The 19,745-nt window shown below is 37.4% G+C and overlaps 1 protein-coding gene across 13 annotated transcripts in view; it reads left to right on the top strand.

The window, feature by feature from the left end:
• MEF2C (myocyte enhancer factor 2C) overlaps window positions 1-19,745 on the top strand; it is a 128,386-nt gene that overhangs the window by 56,290 nt on the left and 52,351 nt on the right. For all 13 annotated transcript variants that reach the window (XM_056325192.1, XM_056325200.1, XM_056325189.1 and 10 more), the window contains exon 3: window positions 4,116-4,319. In XM_056325192.1, the coding sequence (XP_056181167.1) occupies window positions 4,116-4,319 (204 nt within the window). The remainder of the gene's footprint in view (window positions 1-4,115; window positions 4,320-19,745) is intronic.

The following is a 19,745-nucleotide window of genomic DNA, read 5'->3' as shown; positions in this document are numbered from 1 at the left end:
AAGGCTGGAAGCTGGCTACTTCACTGTTTGGGCTTTTTTTTTTCTTTCTTTTTTTTTTTTTTTTTTCCAGTTTTCCCAATACTTGAAAGCAACAACTGATTTTCTTACAGCCTATAAAGTCATCAGCACTTCTTCATATACAAAAATGCTACAGGCTTTAGTAACCCACCTTCTCCTTACTGCCATTCCTGGTATGAGGGCCGTTTGGCTCTTAAATTTTTTAAAGTAATCTTTAAATAAGTAAAATAACCATAGGGCTAAGACAAATATAATAGACTAGTGGGGTTTTAGTTAATTGACAAGATGGAAGTAAGTTATTTTTTGGTATGTTTCAGAGGTAAATGTGGTACTCTCCAGACACTGCTCTTTTTGCAATTAATATAAAAATGTGCAGCAAAGCATCTCATAACAGTATTTAGAAATTGTGTCAGTGTTTCAAACCTTGTGTTTTATATAAATATGCTTAAGAAGGTTTTAAAGACAGTTGAATGCTGAGCTCTTATCTGTTCCACTTCCTCCTTCCACTCCACTTTCATTCTCCCCAGTTCTCACACTGTCATTATAAAATATTACATCCCAAAAAGAGACGGACTTCCTAAACTGCCTATCATTCTCCTAAAGAGGAGACAATTCATGAACTGAAAACCACCTACAAATTAGCAGTGGTTTAGACAACAAGGATAATTAATCATATCTTGACTAATATTGTCAGGAAAGAACGTGTAGTGATTTGATTCTTGCTGCTGAAAAAGAACTTAAATATTAAGCATCTGTTGAAATGCATGCACCTTTTTGGATGTCCTTCTTTCAAATACGTTAATGAATTTTCTGACTGTATGTGTGTTTTCTTTCAGTCTCCCTAGTGTCCTTTAAGTCAAACAACAAATTAACATTGTCCATTGTTATATGATGCTATCACGGCTGAGAACTTTGAACACAGTATATGATAATAAGTCTATGTGAGCAACTACCTGGGGTTTTTGGTACTGTAGCTACAGCTGCTCAAAAGCTTATGTTCATGCAGATGTGCGTGTCTTGCTCATTCTCAGCACTAAGTCATCACAGAATCATGGAATGGTTTGGTTTGTCAGTCAGTTCCAGTGTAGTCAGAACTTAAGTGTAGGTTGGACACTGCCTTCCACCTAGGCAAAAAAGACCAAATATTTTAAATAATTTATGCTGATTTTTACCACTCAACAAAATTTCTGCAGTGCTAGGGTATTATCTGTTACCTTAGACAATATTTATTCGATAATTCTAATTTGGGTGACCATGGTTAACATAACAAAGGATGAACAAGTTGAGACCCAAAAAAAGTTAAGTAATAAAGGTGCTACTTATATTTCTCACAAAAATATTTTAGCATATGGAAGTATATTAATCTTCCTTATATAGCCACATAGAAGAAAGTATACAGAAATATGATTTCTTTCTAAATGGCTTGAGTAGTATTCTTAATCTTTTCTGAAGTTACTGGCCTTTCACTATACATGCGAAAATACAAGTTCACTCCTACTATAAACTTTTGTAAAAGCATGATAAATTTACATACATGTATGTAATATATATGTAAAGATAAGCCACAATGAATGATATGTTTTAAAAGAAAAGTATTACTCCAGATCACCATAGAAACAGTAGTAAAACCAATTGGGTTTAATGCATTTATCAGCAGTGGCAGAAAGCATTAGTTGATAGGTTTAGAAGCAGTTAGGAAGCTCAAAGAATTAAAACCAAATCAAATTCAGAGCAATTAAGATTATATTTTAAAGAAAAAAAAAAAGTCGAGCTGATTTGTTGTTCTTTTTTTCACTTTCCACAAAAAGGAACTCTAACTAGTATCATTCTGGTGATAAGTATTATGAAGTAAGTATGTGCTGTGCAGCACAGCTGTGTGGTTATTCTAAATGTTCAGGAGCACCTAACAGTAAACACAAACTGTGGCTTTAAAGATATTTCTGTACTAGAGTGTACTTTGATGGTAAGAAGCTGTAACATGCTAAATTCTGAGGTTTCTGTGCAACAGAAACCATACTGTACAGAGACACTCCACCTACAGCACTGTGGTCAAAAAGTTGATTGAAAGTCTCTTTAGATGCAGAAAAATATGTTGAGTTAGTACATTTTATTTTCTGTATGTTTAGCTTTTTCTAAAACATGCTTTTATATATATATATGTTTCAACAAATGCATTGCAATTTTCTGTAATCAGAGAAAACATTAAAGGACCACTTGAATGACTAGGGTTTTTTTCAGAATTTGAATGAAGTTTTGTTGCCTATCTCGTTATTCATCCCAAATATCAAAAGCCATTGAGACAGACAATTTTAGAGAGAACTTACTATCAATTATGCATACTTGAGACCAGTGCTGTGAAAAGCATGTTTTTAAAATGCTTGAATAATTGTATTTAATGGCAATCCATCTTTTCTTAACAGTACGTTGACAGAGGTTAAAGAGATTGAAATGACAATAAGAGGAATAACATTCAGTATACATTGGGGAGAGTAATGTTCATAGTACTGGCACAGAGCCTCGTCTTTCTGAGATGGACTAGCAAATAGGGATTAGCAATACTTAAAGGTCACATTTTCCATGGCCTGACGTGCTAGGATTTTAAGGTAGTCTGGGGTCGCAGTTAGCATTAACTTGCATTAAGAGTGTGACAAGATAAAACAGCAGCCCTATGAACTGTGTTACAGATGAATCTTCTTGCCTCAGCATTAAAGTTCAAAAGTGCTACTGTTCGTGGGTATTAAGGAATGATAGCAACAAGTGCAGGATTAGGCATACCTATGAACTTGGTTGTGTGCCTGCCCTTGACTTAACAAATACCTTGACTACATGTTAAATTTGATTAATAATGGGCTTAGCAACACTGTATTTTCATCTTGTTTTTTTTTTCTTGTTACTGAAAATTATCAGTAAATTTGTTTTCTTGTTACTGAAAACTATCAGTAAAAAATATAGATGTACAAAAAAAAATCACAGCCATTGTATACATTTAGTGGAAATTGCATATATGAAGAAGAAGAAGAAGAAGGAGAAAAATTTAACCATACAATTAGCTTAAACAGCTCATAGTAGTTTCTTATTCTGAGTCACGTGTCTTACTGGAACTTGTAAGCTAGTGCAGAAAAGAAGAGGAAAAAACCCAAAAACAAAACCAAAACACATTTATTTGATGCGCAGGTCTTTCACTGTCAAAACAGCCCCTGTGGAAAATTATGGTTTTGTACAGAGCAATGGTATTTTTCGTACTGCCTGGGTTTTGCATGGTCAGGGCATTAGCTGGCCTACTGAGAACTTATAAGCATATCCCTACTTTTTCCTATATAATATGACCCAAAGTCATTTGTATAAAAAATGCCAGTTCGTATTTCCAAGCATCTAATTTGAAATTAAATGAAGTGTGTTACATCTGTTACATTTACGTTACATATGTTAAGTTCAGAAAAGACCTTGTTTCAAAGGTGCCATTTGTTGCTGGCCAGCAGTTCTTTATTCTTCATTCCTGCTTTATAATTCTCATTTCTTACATGAGTGTTTGAATTTTTAACACTAGATATTCCTTTGCAACTATTGTGAGTATGTTTATATGAACAATGTTTATCTTTTGCACAACTTGAACACTGTACAACATAATTTCTTTGCTAAAAGTCTAACAGGAGTTGGGAATCAATGTTAATCCCTATCAAAAATAAGAACTGATGGCTCATGTTCAAACTATTTACCGCTGCAAATCCAAGATGCAGTTTTGAAATATTGGTGGGAAAGGTGTATGCAGTATGAGGAATATATGAATTCAAAAGTTACGGAGAAAGATGCAGTATCAACAGTTCATAGCACTGCTTAAGGAAAATGCTTTTTACCTGGACCTCAGGTTTTGTGCAGTGAGAATTAGATATATTTCCTCACATACATAACACACACATATTCTTATTTTCTATTTTGGAACTATGTTTATATTTATGCAGTTGCGTTCTGAACATGTTCAATTCAAAGTCTATAGCAGTCACACACTGCATTTCCAAAAAAAGAAGGATGGCAAAGACCAGCTTGGGGATTTTTGACGGACCTTTTTTTTTTTTTTTTTCTTTCTTTCTTTTTTCCAGGTGACATTTACAAAGAGGAAATTTGGGTTAATGAAGAAGGCTTATGAGCTGAGTGTTCTGTGTGACTGTGAGATTGCTCTGATCATCTTCAACAGCACCAACAAACTGTTCCAGTATGCCAGCACTGACATGGACAAAGTGTTGCTGAAATATACTGAGTACAATGAGCCGCACGAGAGTCGAACGAATTCAGATATTGTTGAGGTAAGATTTTCTGTTCTGTGAGGCGTCTTTTTTTACTTTGCTCTGAGGTGGAGGTGCTCAAACAAGAGGACTGATCATCCTCCTCGAGGGCTGTAGAACATACCCTGGAGGTGAGAGAGTGGCGGGAGAGCAGAACAGAGACACCTGGAATATCGGTTTGGGGTTGGGGATGGCACAGCAGAGACTGGAGGGAATCTGCGTCTGTTGTGAGCCATAAAATTTTATGCCACTGAGCCCCTCACATGCTCAGCAGAAACTGCTGCAATAGGATCTCTGACTCCCTGTTGTCCAGCTTTCTGTGCTGCTTTGTCCCATTGTCCTGTTAGTCTTCTCCATGCCTTGACCACTACCTCCCAGCTGAATCTTCTCCTTGTCTCCTAGTTGCTCCCAGTGACACGCTTTCCAGAAAACACTGTGTGCCTTGTCTCCTCACTCCAAAAGTTATAATGCCCTCCATCCCGGAGGACCTGAAAAATACGATGTAAAACACATGAAAGAAAAATATTTAGAATTACTGCTTAAAGACATTCAACTGACTTGTTTAGTTTTTTCATTATTTACAGTGGAAGGAGGTTTAATAAAATGCAAGAAAAGTTTGCTTACAAGCTGCAGAATAACAGATATTTCAGCTACCTTACACAGAATGCTGTTACCATACTGTAACAATAATGGTATCAAAGCAATACTATCAGAATGCTAGAAACACCATGTAAATATTCTAAAAAAAAAAAATAATTATATAGGGCAAGCTCTATTTACAGTTGCTGAAAAATACTAATTACAATTTAAAATTCAATGTAAATTAAATTAATTTAAATTAAAATTTAAGTTCAATTTTAAGCTTCTAATATTTGCAGAAAAGTCAGTTTGCTTTTAAAATCACGTTGGGATTCAAGCCATGCAAAATACATGAAGCTCCCAATGATTTTGTTGTAATAGCAAAACATTCAAGAGCAATATCTAAAAAACTGGTTATGTGACTCTTGCAACTCCTGTTTTCAAAGCACCTAAGTGATTAGGTATTTAATCTATCATTTAAAAAGGTATTCGAAGGATTAGGCCCTGCCTTAAAGATCAGTGAAAATTTATCCATAAGTGCTACTAAATGCCTTGCCCTCTACCCTTAGATTACTTCAGATCTTTTTAAAGATGTTAGTTTCAGATTTTGAAATAATCTGGATGTTGTCTAAAATGAAACTGGTTTGGGAATCTTCACCCGATTAGTCATGTATTTGAGACTAGCAATGGAAGAAAGTGTGCGAATTACATATAAAATGTTTTTGATGGAGAAAAAAATACTGTATAATAGACATCATTACACTTGTTATAAAATGTCACAGTCACACCACCATAGATTGGCAAAGACTGCAACCCAGGAATATATATAATTTTTCTGTCAGATTGGCAAAGACTGCAACCCAGGAATATATATCACTTTCCGTCTAATCTTGTGTCAACATATAGGATGATACTGGTTTGCTTCCTTCATGATCTCCCAGCAGATTTTCTCCTCCATTAGGAGAGGATGAGGTTCTGACAGCAGAACAAAAATTTATGCAAGTTAAGACTAAGAGGAAAGTACATAATTTCTTCCTCCTCTCCATCATCTCTTTTCCTCTCATGATTTAAATCTCCTATATAGACATGAAGCCCTTCCTGTCACCTAGGTCTGGTAAGCCCACGTCCTGTCCAGCAGAATTCAAATTTTGTCCCTGAAATAATGTCCTGTCCTCTTGAAGTGGCAAAAAGCCAGAATATTCTTAGCAGGAAAAGTTTCCTGTGTTATCTTTACTTCTTCCTGTAGGCTTTCTTGTGGGAATAGGTGAGTAAGCCAGTAGTTAGGGATTTATTACTCGCTTCACAATGAACACTTTTGATTGTGAGCAGTATGGTTTCTCAAGAAGCTTGAGTGAAAATGTAAATTTTAAAATAATGCCTGTTTTGTTGTAACTTTGAGATTTTTCAGGAAGAGCACTCTTTGCACCAGCAAAGTCCCTTTCCTGCAAAAATAGTGGGCTGGTTTGGATAAGCCGATAGGCAATTTTGCAGGCAGACACATAATTTTCTAGCTATACCCAAAATTTGGTGGGCATCCCTTTTCACTCCTTTAAAAGGAGCCAAGTAATAGTAGGTAATTGAAATAAACATTATTTTTTAAAATAATTGAAATAAACATCATTAAATTGAATAACCTAACAATAGGCAAAGGCCAAATGCAGTGCAAGTTTATAATTTTTCTGTATGTTATGTCAGCTCTGAATTCAGTCATCTGTTCATCTTGCTGTTACCTTTTTAAATGTTCTGCCGGTAATGCAAAATACTTAAGCCACACCAATGCCAGTACTGTTTCAGGATCAAAGGAGTACTTGTACAGGGTGTAGGTTTTGAACAAGGGTTTCATATTATCATGCCTTTACTTGATAATTAACATCGCAGTTACGAGTACAAAAGAAGAACAGAGGCCATGAAAGTATACAATCTGAGAAATGGCTTGACTCTTAGTGTAGTTTGGATATATTTTTAGGTACAGGATATAACTCTGCCACACATTTAAATATTTAAATTGATCAGTTAAACTGACTACATAACACATTTCCCTTGTAAAGAGTCTTTTTTTTTCCGCTTTCACACAGCTAGATTTCACCCTTACAAGTTTTTAATGTTGTTCTTCCAGAGCAATCAAGAGCAGCTGAGAATCAAGTGTTATTAAATCTGATCGTTTTCAGCTAAGTGACTGTTCAATAACTATATTTCAGCAGAATAAAAGGGAATAGCTGTGCTCACAGGTTTCTGCACAGACTTCTGAAAATTTGAAAAGTAACTGTCAACCGTATAAAGGTCTTTAATTTAGAATCCAATTTCTGTCCATATTCAGCAAAACATTAACTATTTTGTTACTTTTTGGCCATGGTGGAATTGTGTTATCAGTCATTAGGATGTGGTATAACTTCTTTCAACAGTCTATATTCAAGGCAAACCAAAAGAGTAGGTCTCTAATATGTAGTTAATTACTTTTAAGACCACTGCTATTTAAATGGAAACGTTACATGAATTTTCATGTAGTCTGACTAAAGCTGTTAATTTTATTAAGTAAATGTATTCATTTTAATTACTGGGATTAATTATATTTAGCATTTCTGAAGGAATGAGTCTTGAGGCCATAATTTGTTATTTGAAATATCAGAAGACATCACATGTCATACATCTAACAAACTTTACACTTTTTTTCAAGGGAAAAAGTATTTGACATTCATTTTAATACTTATATTACTGCTAATCAAGCAATTTGGTCCTACACAACTTCCAGCTATATGCTCTGATTACATCTGTCATGATGTAAAATGGAGAGGGAAATATTAAGAGAATTGTAAAGTTCAGTTATTGTTATTCTTTGAACTCTTTTGGTTTAATGATTTAAACAAATAGCTTCTACTTTCTTTGCAGTTGTAGTGATTTTATTTACATGTAATAAATATAACTGAGATGGTCTTTTCCAATTGCCTCATTCAAAATGGAGTTGATTAACGTGCAGTTTGATATATCTGAGTTCTTTAGATCACAAAAACTATCTGCCAGCTGAATGTGTCTCCGTTATTACCCATTAAATACACTTGCCACATCCACAGGTAATTAAAAGTCAATGTGTACTCACGAAGGGGAAAATACTTGCATTCAACAGTCAAGTTTATCCATTTTAAACAACAGTGACAATTGTGAGTCTTACCAAAATCTGTGTGGAGGTTTTATGATATGTTTTAGTTTTGCAAAAACAATGTTCATTCTGAGACTACTGCATAGACTTTAATGGATTCTTAAAACTGAAGCCTTTATGTCCTCACTCACCAAACCACTCACACCACAGTCGTTCATTCAGTTTTGCTTCAGTTAAAAAGTGCATGTTGGTTGCTAGATATAGTAACTTATTTTAAGGAATAGCAGAACCTGTGTAGGGTTTCTTCAACACTAGGGGGAAAAAAAAGATTTGTTTCATCTTTATGCTAACTTCCAAGTGCTGTGTGAAAATACCAACAACAATATATTCAGCAGCTGTCATTTAAAATCCTGTGATATAATTACTAGAATATTTGTAATTCTTTACTTTCAAATGGAGTTAAATTTTCTCTCAGTACAAAATCCTGTTGCACTTGGTACGGAAGTAGTGTTTTTACAACTAGAGTTCCAATCTGTCCTTAGGAGTTTGTCAGTACATCCAGTTCCTATCTGCTCTATCAGAAAAAAACCTGCCCTGTGAGTCTGTTTTTTTAACATTATCAGCACAGTTGTATAGGACCAGGCAATAATTTTCTTATGGCAATGAAGAAATGGGGAAGAGTAAATGTCAGAGTTTTACAGCAGACAAGTATGTGCATTATGCATTTTTTTGCTTTTATTTAAAATGAGGCCAGGACCTCTCCTTGTTTCTGTAAAACAGGAGTGGATGTAACACAGCTTATTTGGGTGATATTTCACTGCCTCACTACTGTGAGTAACAACAACCCTGTGCCAAATCACTGTAAGCCCACTGCTTAGGGGCTTAGAAAGGGCATTGCCCTTAGATTTAGGGGACATATTTCAGAGCAGGAATGCAGGGAAATGTTTTGCATCTTGGCTGCAAATATAATTACAGCCCTAACCGTATTACAGAGATCTGCTGTGGTTCTTCAGCTGAGCCATCACGCCTCTGCTGATTGAGGGTGAAACTTCCTGCCTGCTTTCTCTCTCACTGTCCCTTCTTCTTCGTCACTTCTTTCATGTCACAGCATCAGCTACTGCCTCAGCTTTGGCAGACCTCTAGTGAGTTTTTACCAAGCTCTGGGTTTGATTCTGTTTCCTAGATACTGTCTCATGCGCAGATCCTTGCTCTCTGCACACATAAATCATTCCTCCACAAATCACTAACCACTTCATCTTTCAGCTCTTTTTAAGCCCCTAATCCATCAATTTCTTTGGCTCATCTGCTCTTATTGTCCCTCTTTCTCCAACTGGCTTCTATTCCTCTGCTGATTCAGTGGTCACTGCCGTTAACACAAGTTCTCCTACTAGGTCAGCCCTTTCAAATTCATCCCATTAAACATATCTTTTGTTTTCTGGCCAACATACATCCAGCTTCTCAGTTCCCCTCTACCATACCGCTAATCACTGGCAGAGAAAAAAGAGGAAGAGCACAAACTTCCTCCATTTTTATCTTTGCTAACTGAGGTTCTATGTTGTCTGTGCTGATCACCCACCAAATCTCTGAATTTTTTAAAGTTCGCTGTTTAAAACTGCTCCTCTGCATGCATGCACACACATCTGTGTGATCTTTGCAACTGCCTTTTACCTCACAAAAAGCTCTTCCATGACCTTTTCTTTGTGTCCTTTTCTGAAATATCTCTGTTGCTTTGGCTCTATTTTTTATTGGCACTTGGCTTCTACTACCCCTTTTTTTCCACTCTCTCTCTCTCTCTCTTTTTTTTTTTTTTTCCCCATTTAGAAGGAGTCCAGTGTCCTATACATAGACTTCTATACATCGGAAGGTGTCAGCTCCTGCAATACACTGTCATAACCTCCTGCCTATAATAAAACCTTATCCTCGTTTGGCTTCTCAGCTATACATCGTCTTACTCTGTGGGGTTTTTTCCACCCAAATATTTTACCAAGCCTACTATGCCCTTTCACCCACCTCTCCACTCTTGCAATTCTGCTGTATTCTAATGCATACAAACAGTTCCTGCCTCACAGTATTTACAGCCCTACTTCGGACATGGCACAGTAAGAACAGATAGCAAAACAAGGTGGTGGTGATACAGTAACATGATTCTCCATGTGACATGCATCAATCCTGTTTCCATTAAACAATGTTTATACCTCTTGTACCAAGGACCATCTTTTGACCATTTCTGAGGGTCTCATCTTCAGCTCATGCTCAGTTTCATCCTTCTTAATCTCTTGCCAATTGCCGTCGGTATATACTTCTTTTTCTGTCTTCCTGTCCCTGAGAGTGTCATTAAGTTTTGCTTTCTTTTGCCTCCTGTCTCACAAGCTGCTCTGTTAGGGATTGCTTTTCTGTTACACTTGATGCCCCTCCACCCTCTTTTCTCTCTCCTTTCCCATGGAAATTGGGTATGTTTGGAGAAACTGGCATTGGGGGAGCTCTTGCTTGTAGTGATACTGAAGACTTCATCAAGAATTAGCCTTGGATTCTTGAAGAACCAAGAGCTACTCTAGGAGACTTTAATTATCCTAAGGCCGTTGTGATGGCGTTGCTGGTCAGCCATGAGGAAAAAAGTTCTATTTTGCAATAATATGTCAGATTGTTAAATAATTTACAAATTACCATACTTTGCCATAGACAATCAGCACCTAGCATTGCCTTTTTAACTTGTTTTGCATAGGGTCATATATCTTCATTGCTCTAGTAACTGCTGATTAATTGACCTTTTACAGAGTATTTTCCCTTTCCCAGTGGGCTCCTTTATTTGGTGAGGTAGAATGAAGTGAGCATAACAAGAGAGATGAGTGCCATTTGCAGCAGCATTTTCCCCGAAGGGGAAGAAGTGATCTTCTGGGCATGTGAAGCTCTCCCTGCAGATTGCTTCACAATCTCCCTTTGTGTTTTAAAACACACAGAGACATCTTCGCAGACCTTAATGTTAAGACGGTAGGGAACAAAGTAATATCAAGCCCTGTAAGGTGCTGGAATTCAGAATTTTGCTTTTGTGTGTGTGTGTTATCACTTGTTAAAAAGCATTTGATATAAAAAAAAAAAAGTCTATATTGAAAACATGCAGCTAATGATAAATAGCAATGGTTTGTAGAAGAACTAGCTTGAACTGAAAATCTGATCACTTTTAGTATGACCAGCAACAGAGTGTCAATGGGCCTGAAAAACTACTAAATCTCCTGTACGCTTGAGGGACCTGAGACTTAAAACTTAGTACAGCTTCAGCAGATTGGAAGGTTGGAGTTGATGAGGATGGCACCCAGGCAGCAGAAGGCGTTATGCGTGTGACCCGCCACATAGGCAGAATATTGTGCCAGAGAGGAATGACATGGTCCTGGTTTGCTGGCGGACTTGCTGCACATTACCCCATCAGTTCTTACAGGTGTGATGTGGGTCCTATAGCACAGGTAGGATTAGTCACTTGGTGTGGAAGTTCTGAATGAGATGAAGAGAAAAAAAAATCCTTCTGTCAATTATTTCTAAAGGTCACAGAGCTAATGACTAGCTGGGAGGTTAATTAGATTCTGAAAGCCTCTTCATATCAATTAAGACTCTTATCTGTATAGTTGTAGTAAACAAGCCCATATAACTCTCTAAAATGTGCTTTTTTTTAGGAAAAGTAAGGCAACTGTTGTAGCTCATTTAATGTAATAAGTGTATTTTCTTCCTTTGTCGTCATAACATAATACTTGCATATAAACAAGCTCTGAAGTACACATCAAGTCAGCTCTTCAGCTGTTGAAATCAGGGAAATTATTTCAGCAGCCACGGGCTGAAGATCTGGGACAGTATAGAAAGTAAGCCTGTATGTAAGAAAGGTTATTCAGGGTGATCTAAAGACAGTACAGTCTATTGGATACTGCCCTGGACTAGGACTCATGAGACTTGGGTTTTATTAATAGCTTTGCCAAATACTGTTGTGTGACCTTGGACAAGTTACATTTCCTCCTAATGCTTCAGTTTCCCTATTTGTAAAATGGGGATAGCATTATTGATTTCCTTTGTAAATTGGTTGAAGACCAGCTTGTTAAAAAAACATCTACCATTACCAGCTTCCACAGCCCAGGAGATGACTGGGCAGGGTCAGCTGGCCAAAGAATTTCCTTTGGATGATGATTTAGGCTTTTTAAATGCTTACTTCTCGTTTCATTTTTAGTAAATATGAGCCAAACCATTATTGCTAACCTCATGTATGACAAAATCATGGGATTGACTTCAAGATCTTCAGCATTTTTGTAACATTCCTTTGGTCATTCTTTGTTTTCCTTCTGAATTTTGAGCATTTAGAAAATGTGTTTCTAACCTAATATCCTCATGTGAGTTTTTTTCTGGTTTTCCTAGACATGATTAGTACAAAAAGGGGGGGGGGGGGGGGGGGGGGGGGCGGGGAGGGAAGGGAAGGGGGGGGGAATATTCCCTTTTCAAAAATAGTAAAAAACTCTTTACCAATCTTTCCACTTTATCAATCTTAATTTCCTTTTTTCAAGCAATTCATTTAGAAATTCATTTCTTTAAAACAGAAGCTGATATTCTTACCTAATTCCATCGATTTGGGCTTTATGTAAATACTAGATATTACAAGACCGCAAGAAAAACTTCAAAGCTAGAAAAGTGTGGAAGGCAATTTTATTCTGTGCAAACTAGTCCCTCAATGGGGCTGATGTTCCAGTCAGTGGGACTACCTAAATTAGTCCCTCTACTACATCCAATAGGTAGCAATTTATTCCCTTTCTTCCACTTATCCCCATGAGATTTTGGCTCTATCTTTCCATCCGCAGGCATGGGTTAAGCTCTCCTTGATAACTCTGCAGCATCCTGTTGCTGTGGATCTAGTAAGTGATTGACTTCTGACACTTTGCAGCCTAGAAGAAAGGCAGAGGGTCAAGTGTTGACACTTTTTTTTTTTTCTAATATGTTTCAGATTAATCCAGTATGTAAAAAATGCAGCTAAGGGAAAGTTGCATAATGAGTTGTAGTTGTTTGGCTCTGCTTTCTCTTGCTCTCCCTCAAAAAAAAAGGTTTTCCACTATGTTTTATTTGCAACAGGGATTTGGTTGACATGAAACACAGTTTGTAATCCTAATGTATCACGAATGAAAGTGAAGTAGCTTACCCAATAGCTTGTTTTTCCATACCTGGAAGAGTAGAATAGGGGCAGAGAAAACTAAAATTGATGCAAAGTTACTTACTTTGAAGCACGTGGTAGGGCGAAAGCTACTTTTGAGTATAGTTTGAGAGAGCTCTGGACCTCCTGATTTTTACCTAGGATCAGTTCTTCTTACTGGTCATGTCTCCATGTTATTTTTCTTTTATTCTTTTTTTTCTTAGTAACCATTTTTAAAATATTTTAATAACTTAGGAAATATTTGGATGGATTGTTGTGAAAGTGAAAAATCCATATGGAACCTAAACGTGTTTCAAACTGCTTTTTTTGTCAAACTGGGAACATAAATTCACATTTCTTAGAGCAAGGTCTATTTCACAGGTCACTCTTTCTTTCTCCAAAACATGATATATCTGGCTGAGAAGCTGGAAAAATCTTATATGTCTGTGTAACATTCTTATAACTTAATAGCTCCGAAGTTTTATCCCAATCTAGTCATTGGAGAATGTTCTTTGTTTTTGTAGTCACTGTTTCACATAGTAACAGCTTGTTGTATTTTGGTCTGTTTGCCAGAGGGTAGGTTTATTTTTAAATCCCTGAACTCTGAATTTTCTTTATTTTTCCAAGATTGGAAGCAGCTGAAACGCCTGGAGTTACAGGTTGAAGGGCTTGCTTCACAATATGAGATGGGAAGCCTCATCCCCTCCCCCTTTTGTGTTTTTCTTTTTCTAAATTTTTCCTAACAATGTCCCTTAACTGATATTTGTCTAAAAATAGAAAACTGCCTAACTAAAAATAGCTTGGCTCTCAGTCTTGCCAAGGAAAATGGAGAGGAATAGGCGTGGAATAGAGGCTGAGTAATCCAGCTCTATTCATTCACAGATCCCTTTGAGAATGCAGGCGATGATAAAGTGCCCTCAAAAAACCACAGGCCTGACTTGCTCTCTTCAGACTCCTAGGTGCCAATAAACATTTTAGCCTGAGGATATATTTTTTTTTCCTCATAGATCGTAAACACTTTCTGAAAGACAAGGCTTTGTTTCACAGAAGCTAACTTACTGTCAGAAATAGCTGACTTTCCTAAGGTCCTTTTTTTTTTGACTTTCCACATGTTTTTTAATTTATTTTCAGATGAGCAATGACTGCAATGTTCTATCAAGAATTACCATGAAATGTCACATATCTAGTGTGAATGAATGAAAAAAAGAGATACTTTCCCTTAATTTCATACTTAAAATTGTGCCCTTGGAACTTCACATATCAATAAGAAAAACTTTATTATTCTGATTCTGAGCAGTGAAAGTCCATGAGTAGACAGCTGATTTATTTCACTGAGAAATCAAACTTTAGCTGCATAGTACTTCCACATATATAACAGTGATTTTTTTTTTAATTTGTAATTCTTCATTTGTCTGAAACTCAGATTTCACCAAGAGGGTAGAGGAGATGGGAATGGCAAGGGGCAGGATCTAATTAACTTTAAAATAAACCTGTTTTGAACCCTGCAAAGCAGGAACTTCTCATTTGAAAAGCTGTCATATTAGAGAAAGACAATCTTGTTTTGTGCTACAGAGGTTTTTATATCACATCACATTGTGGTATTGCAGCGCAAGGTGTCAGCAATACTAGATGGCAGAAAAGACACCAGGAAGGGTTGAGCATGTTATTTAAAACATGAATGTTTGTTGTTGTTCTGTATGGAAGGGTTTTTTCTTTTTGTTTTTGATGGGTTTTTGAGTCTGAGTAACCTGGTCAAACACAGCGACAGGGTGTGGAAATGTCAGCACAGTTCACAGGGTTATTTGAGCCTGAGTATTGTTTTGTTCAGTTCCTGTAATGCTGCTTGTGATAAGACTCTGGAGACAAAGGACGATAATTGATGGAAAGGGACTTAAATCACTCCAAAAAGAATCAAGGTCCTTGTATTTGGGTACATCAACTCTTCGGGTCTCCTTCCTCCTTGTAAAGCATTTTGTCTTCTTGCATGTTGGCCCCCTACTGCTCCTTGTAATGGAGGCAGACCACAAGTGATTCCTTTATGCAGTACACAGGGTGTAATTGTGTCTGTGTGGTGTATTAGTAATTACCAAGGCTGAATTCCTGTATTGTATCTTCACTGCAAGCATGGAAAAATAGGACACACTACCCTGCATTACCATTTTCAACCTAGATAGTGAGCTACTTATAGCTGTGTTCCAGACACAAAGGCTTTTGTGAGAAAACCCATTTTTCATTTTCATCAACGAGACATCCCCGCTTTGTAAGGTAAATACAAAATGTGGTTATTTACCTGGATTCTTACACAGTAGTAATAATCACAAGTGTAGAAATATCACATCTTCTCTTCCCTCACAACCGTCTTTCATGCAAACTACTGACCTTGCTCTCTTCTCCCCCCAACACTTTTTGGTTTATTGGGCTCCCATAAGCTGTCAACTGTTCTTTGTCAAACCAGTGTTGGAGATCATGTAGCACCGAGTTTCTAGCAAAACCAGCAAGTGATGCACAGTTCTTCATACGCTTACACATTGGCAAAGGGGTTTTTAGCATTTATAAGTGTTTCCAGATGTGGGCCCTTAGCTACTGCTCATAGTTGTATTCAGTAAAAAGAGCCTTATGCTATCAAAAGCCAAAAAACTCTGATATGTGAAGTCCACCATTGACGCTTAATTAGACCCCGATTTAAAGTCTTGAGTGATCAGTGGGAGCCTTCTAACTTCAAAACTGTTGGTTATGGTTCCTAGCACAGACACCAGTTTCTATGGATTCTGTCAGCTTTTGTAGCAAACAACACCAGAGAAGGTCTTCTTTCTGTAAAGATTCATAGAAGTCCTGTTTCAGCTGGTGAAACTGTTCATAAGAAGAAAGTTGAAAGCTCCTGCAAAAATCTGCAGAACCACGGCTTTATTTCTGAAGCAGATCCAGTATCAGTAAGGGTGGCAGAATTGGACCTAAACAGTGCATACCATGAGTAGCATTTAAGTATCTGTACTGAGAAGTAAAAGCATCCACTTTGCTTCCATGCCATGGGGAGCTGGCAATATGTGAGCCCCCCTCCCTGAGTTACAAAGGCACTGTGCAAGAAGGGCTTCATCACCAGACAGGATAGATACACAAAACGTCAGTCTAATCCTGTTTTTTTTGCCTGCTTCACTCCACCTGCTAGGGAGCTGGTGTTTAAAATGCCTTACCTTGCTGTTTTGCATGAAGCAAAATATCTCCATACCTCTCCTTCCCTGGACTGCACACAGATAGCACTATCTGTTCTTGAAATGCCTTTCCACAGTTTTCATAGTTTTGGAAAAAGTTTTGTTAAACTTCAAAATGTGCTGACTTTTCTTCCTTGTTACAGTAAGAAGGTATAAATTAATTATTTATTTGTGTACTATAAAATTTGCATCCATCCTTTATGTATTATGTAGTTCATATTGATTAGACTCCATTTGCCCTGAATTCAGGGAGGACTCTATGTGTTTGTTTAATAAAAGATGATTTAAATTAATGTAAGTTACCAAATTTGCAGGGCTATAAAACCTCAAACACATATGCTTTACTGTTCTACATTTTTAACAATCACAAGTCTAGTGATCAGCTGTGAATTAATGTCCATAATCCAGAACTGTTGAATGTAGTTAAAACTTAAATAGCCATTGTTCCTTGAATTAAAAAAAAAAGGCCTTTAAAACAATTTCAATCAACATTTTCTTTATGCAGTAATTTATAAATCCACAACTTTAGGTTCTTTTGTTGCTATGGTTGTTTTTATATATGGCTACCAGTTAGTGGAGGAGTAAAAACTTCTATTAAAAGAAGTTGCATCGTCTGTGTTCTAAACAGTTCGTTAATGTTTTTGCATGATATAGACAGTGGCATTAAAGGGAAGAACCCGTGATATATTGGATAGGCTTGCATTGAAAAAAAATCTCAAACCCATTTATTTATATCATCCTGTGTGATCCATAGACAACTATAATTACATTTTATAGTCCAGAGTTATAAAAATCTGCATGCACTTTACTTTGGGTTGTTAAAGTATACGTTTATTTCTTTGATCAAATGTTACAGCACACAAGCTGTTCAAAGAAAGCAAATTATAGAAGAGTCAATAAGGGCACTTTAAACACCACACAGCTGCTATAGATTGATTCAAAAGAGATCAAAATCTTGACAAAGAAGCAGTTCCTGATGGAGTGTATGGTGTTTAACGTATATTTAGCTTAATACAATAGAATCATGGCTATTACATGAAAAACATAAAAACACTTCATTTTTTCCTTTCTTTGTTATAATCCAAGGCTTGGTTATTACATACTTCTATCATGTTCGAACATTATTCAGTAGCAATGGAAGCTTTACACTTTTGTCTCTAGCAGTTACCAGTATGTGCCTTAGTATTTAATCTGTATTTTTGTAACCTAACTGGAAAGAAGCTTGCCTTCTCAGATGTAAATTTTCACACAACCCACATACATTGTTTAACTCATGAATAAGAATTCATAATTATGCGCAGTACTTTCCATCCTATATCTGAAAGTGTTTCACAGAAGTGACTAAACATAAACTTTGAAATATGGCAACTAAGGTCATTTATCCAAAAGCCTAATCTGGAGGCACATGATCTTTGTGAGAGACCTTGTTATTTGCTCTTGAAGATTCCTCGGGGCCTGTACTGTTCTTGCTAAGTATTAACCCAATCTGGGCCAAAATGGAGAGTCTTTTCCCAGTTTAAGCCCCAAAACTCTCAGTCCTCCATGAGCAAAATACCCCTGGCAAACAATTCCTAATGCAATGCACAAATGTAGCATCGAGTTTTTCACAAAACAGAATCAGAAAACATTGCTGGTGTCTGTGCGCTGTCAAGGGGACAGAGACTTCAGTGTAATTCCTTCCTTAAAGGATTCTTTCTGCTTGTTATTGAGAGTCTATTCAGTGTAAAACACAAACACCAGCTCTGGAGCAGAAATCAGATTTCGACAGACTCTTTCCTCAGAGAAAATTGCTGTAACAAGCCACAGAGCTCTGTGCCCTATTGAGAGCTCTTTCTCTGACCCAACAAATGTTGCATTTGTTAATGCACAAAAGCAAAATTTTACAGGGACGTGCAGAGGTCTAACCCATCTAGAACTGTACAGAGCATGGGAAGCTGATCCCATAGGGATGTGGGAGACAATAGATTTGAGCCCATTCAGATCAAAGAAGAAACAAGAGCCTGTGTTTCCAGTTTTGTAGCAGGTTCCTAACCACTGGTTGTTATACAGAAAATCTGCAACAGCAGCCTTTTCTTAAAAGGGATGAGCTATTCTTCCTTGTCTTTGAAAGATTAGCTGTAGGAGGGGACAGTATGCCTGAACTAGTGCCTGAGTGCCCAGCAGGGCTTTGTGGATGGAGGTGTCTCTGCAGCGCCGGATAAGCAGAGAAACTTCTGGTGAGGGGTAGGATTTCCGAAACCCCATTTGCTTAGCCTGGGTCACTCAAAATTTCATCACACATTACTAGGTTTGGATCCTGCTCTGTAGCACCAAACTCTTCTAGTGCCCTGCACAGGAAACCCCAGATCCTAACACAGTGTGGATTCCACTCTGGAGGGCAGGTGCCTAAATAGAAAGTATTGCAAAATTGAGCTTTCTATACCCCTAAATCCTTTCTTTATCGAATCTAGTCCATAGCCCTTTCCTGTCACAAGACCCTTCCTTGCAGCAGGGTGCAGACTGTGCTTTATGGTTTCAGTGTAAGCTCAAAGCAATGTGGTTAAAAGGAAACGCTTCTTGTCGACCACTTTCCTACCCTGTCACTTCAAAAAATGCTTCTACTTCAAAGGATGCTTGGAAAGGTGAGCCCTTATTTCTCTGTCCCAGAGATACCTTCATTTGTAGCTTTCAAACCCTGGCAGGTATAGGGGATTCTGCCTTAAGTGGCTTCCTTAACCGAACCCTGCAACTGAGAGGACCTCCATAGATAACTGTATCTGGCAATTCTGGCTTGACCTGCATCAATGGTAAGGAGTTTGTTTAATAGGACTAAACTCATCTGGTAGTAATGCCCAGGAGGGATTCACAACTTTAGCCTGAACAGAGGTAAGGTGCTTCTGGGCTTGGACGAGGTGAAACACTGGATCCCCAAGGGTTATAGAATCCTCTCTTGTCTCTCCCACAGACTAAATTTTTCATTCCCTTCCCATTAAAGGAGTCTGAGAAATCCTCCTACTCCTTCTGTACAGTCTTTTTCATGGGAGAAATGTTCTTAATTCCACCTCCTCCTTCACAGAAAGTGATGGAGCAAAAGAGCTGACTAAACATTCTGCAGTTAAGCCTGCTTCCTACTGGTCTCCATGACCAGTTCAGTGGCAGGAATAAAAGAAGTACTCATCCATTCCTGCTACTGCTATTTTATTCTGGGGTCTTGTGATCTAGCATACCCCAGGCAGAAACAGGAATCCTGCCAAACTTTGGAATCAATGTAAGCAAGCTCTGCTGAAGTTTGTTTGAAAGTTTCACACTTCTGAGCAACTCCAGGCAAACCTCAGGATTGGGGACCTCTCTGCAGATACTAGGAACAAAATGAACACTTCAGAACTCTAGAAATCCTGTGCTTATTGCTTATACGCCTGTTGGCCTCTTCA

The sequence above is a fragment of the Falco biarmicus genome, chromosome Z, assembly GCF_023638135.1.
Source record: "Falco biarmicus isolate bFalBia1 chromosome Z, bFalBia1.pri, whole genome shotgun sequence".
NCBI lineage: Eukaryota > Metazoa > Chordata > Aves > Falconiformes > Falconidae > Falco > Falco biarmicus.
The sequence above is the reverse complement of the archived record's forward strand: the minus strand, read 5'-3'. Positions and strand labels throughout refer to the sequence as shown.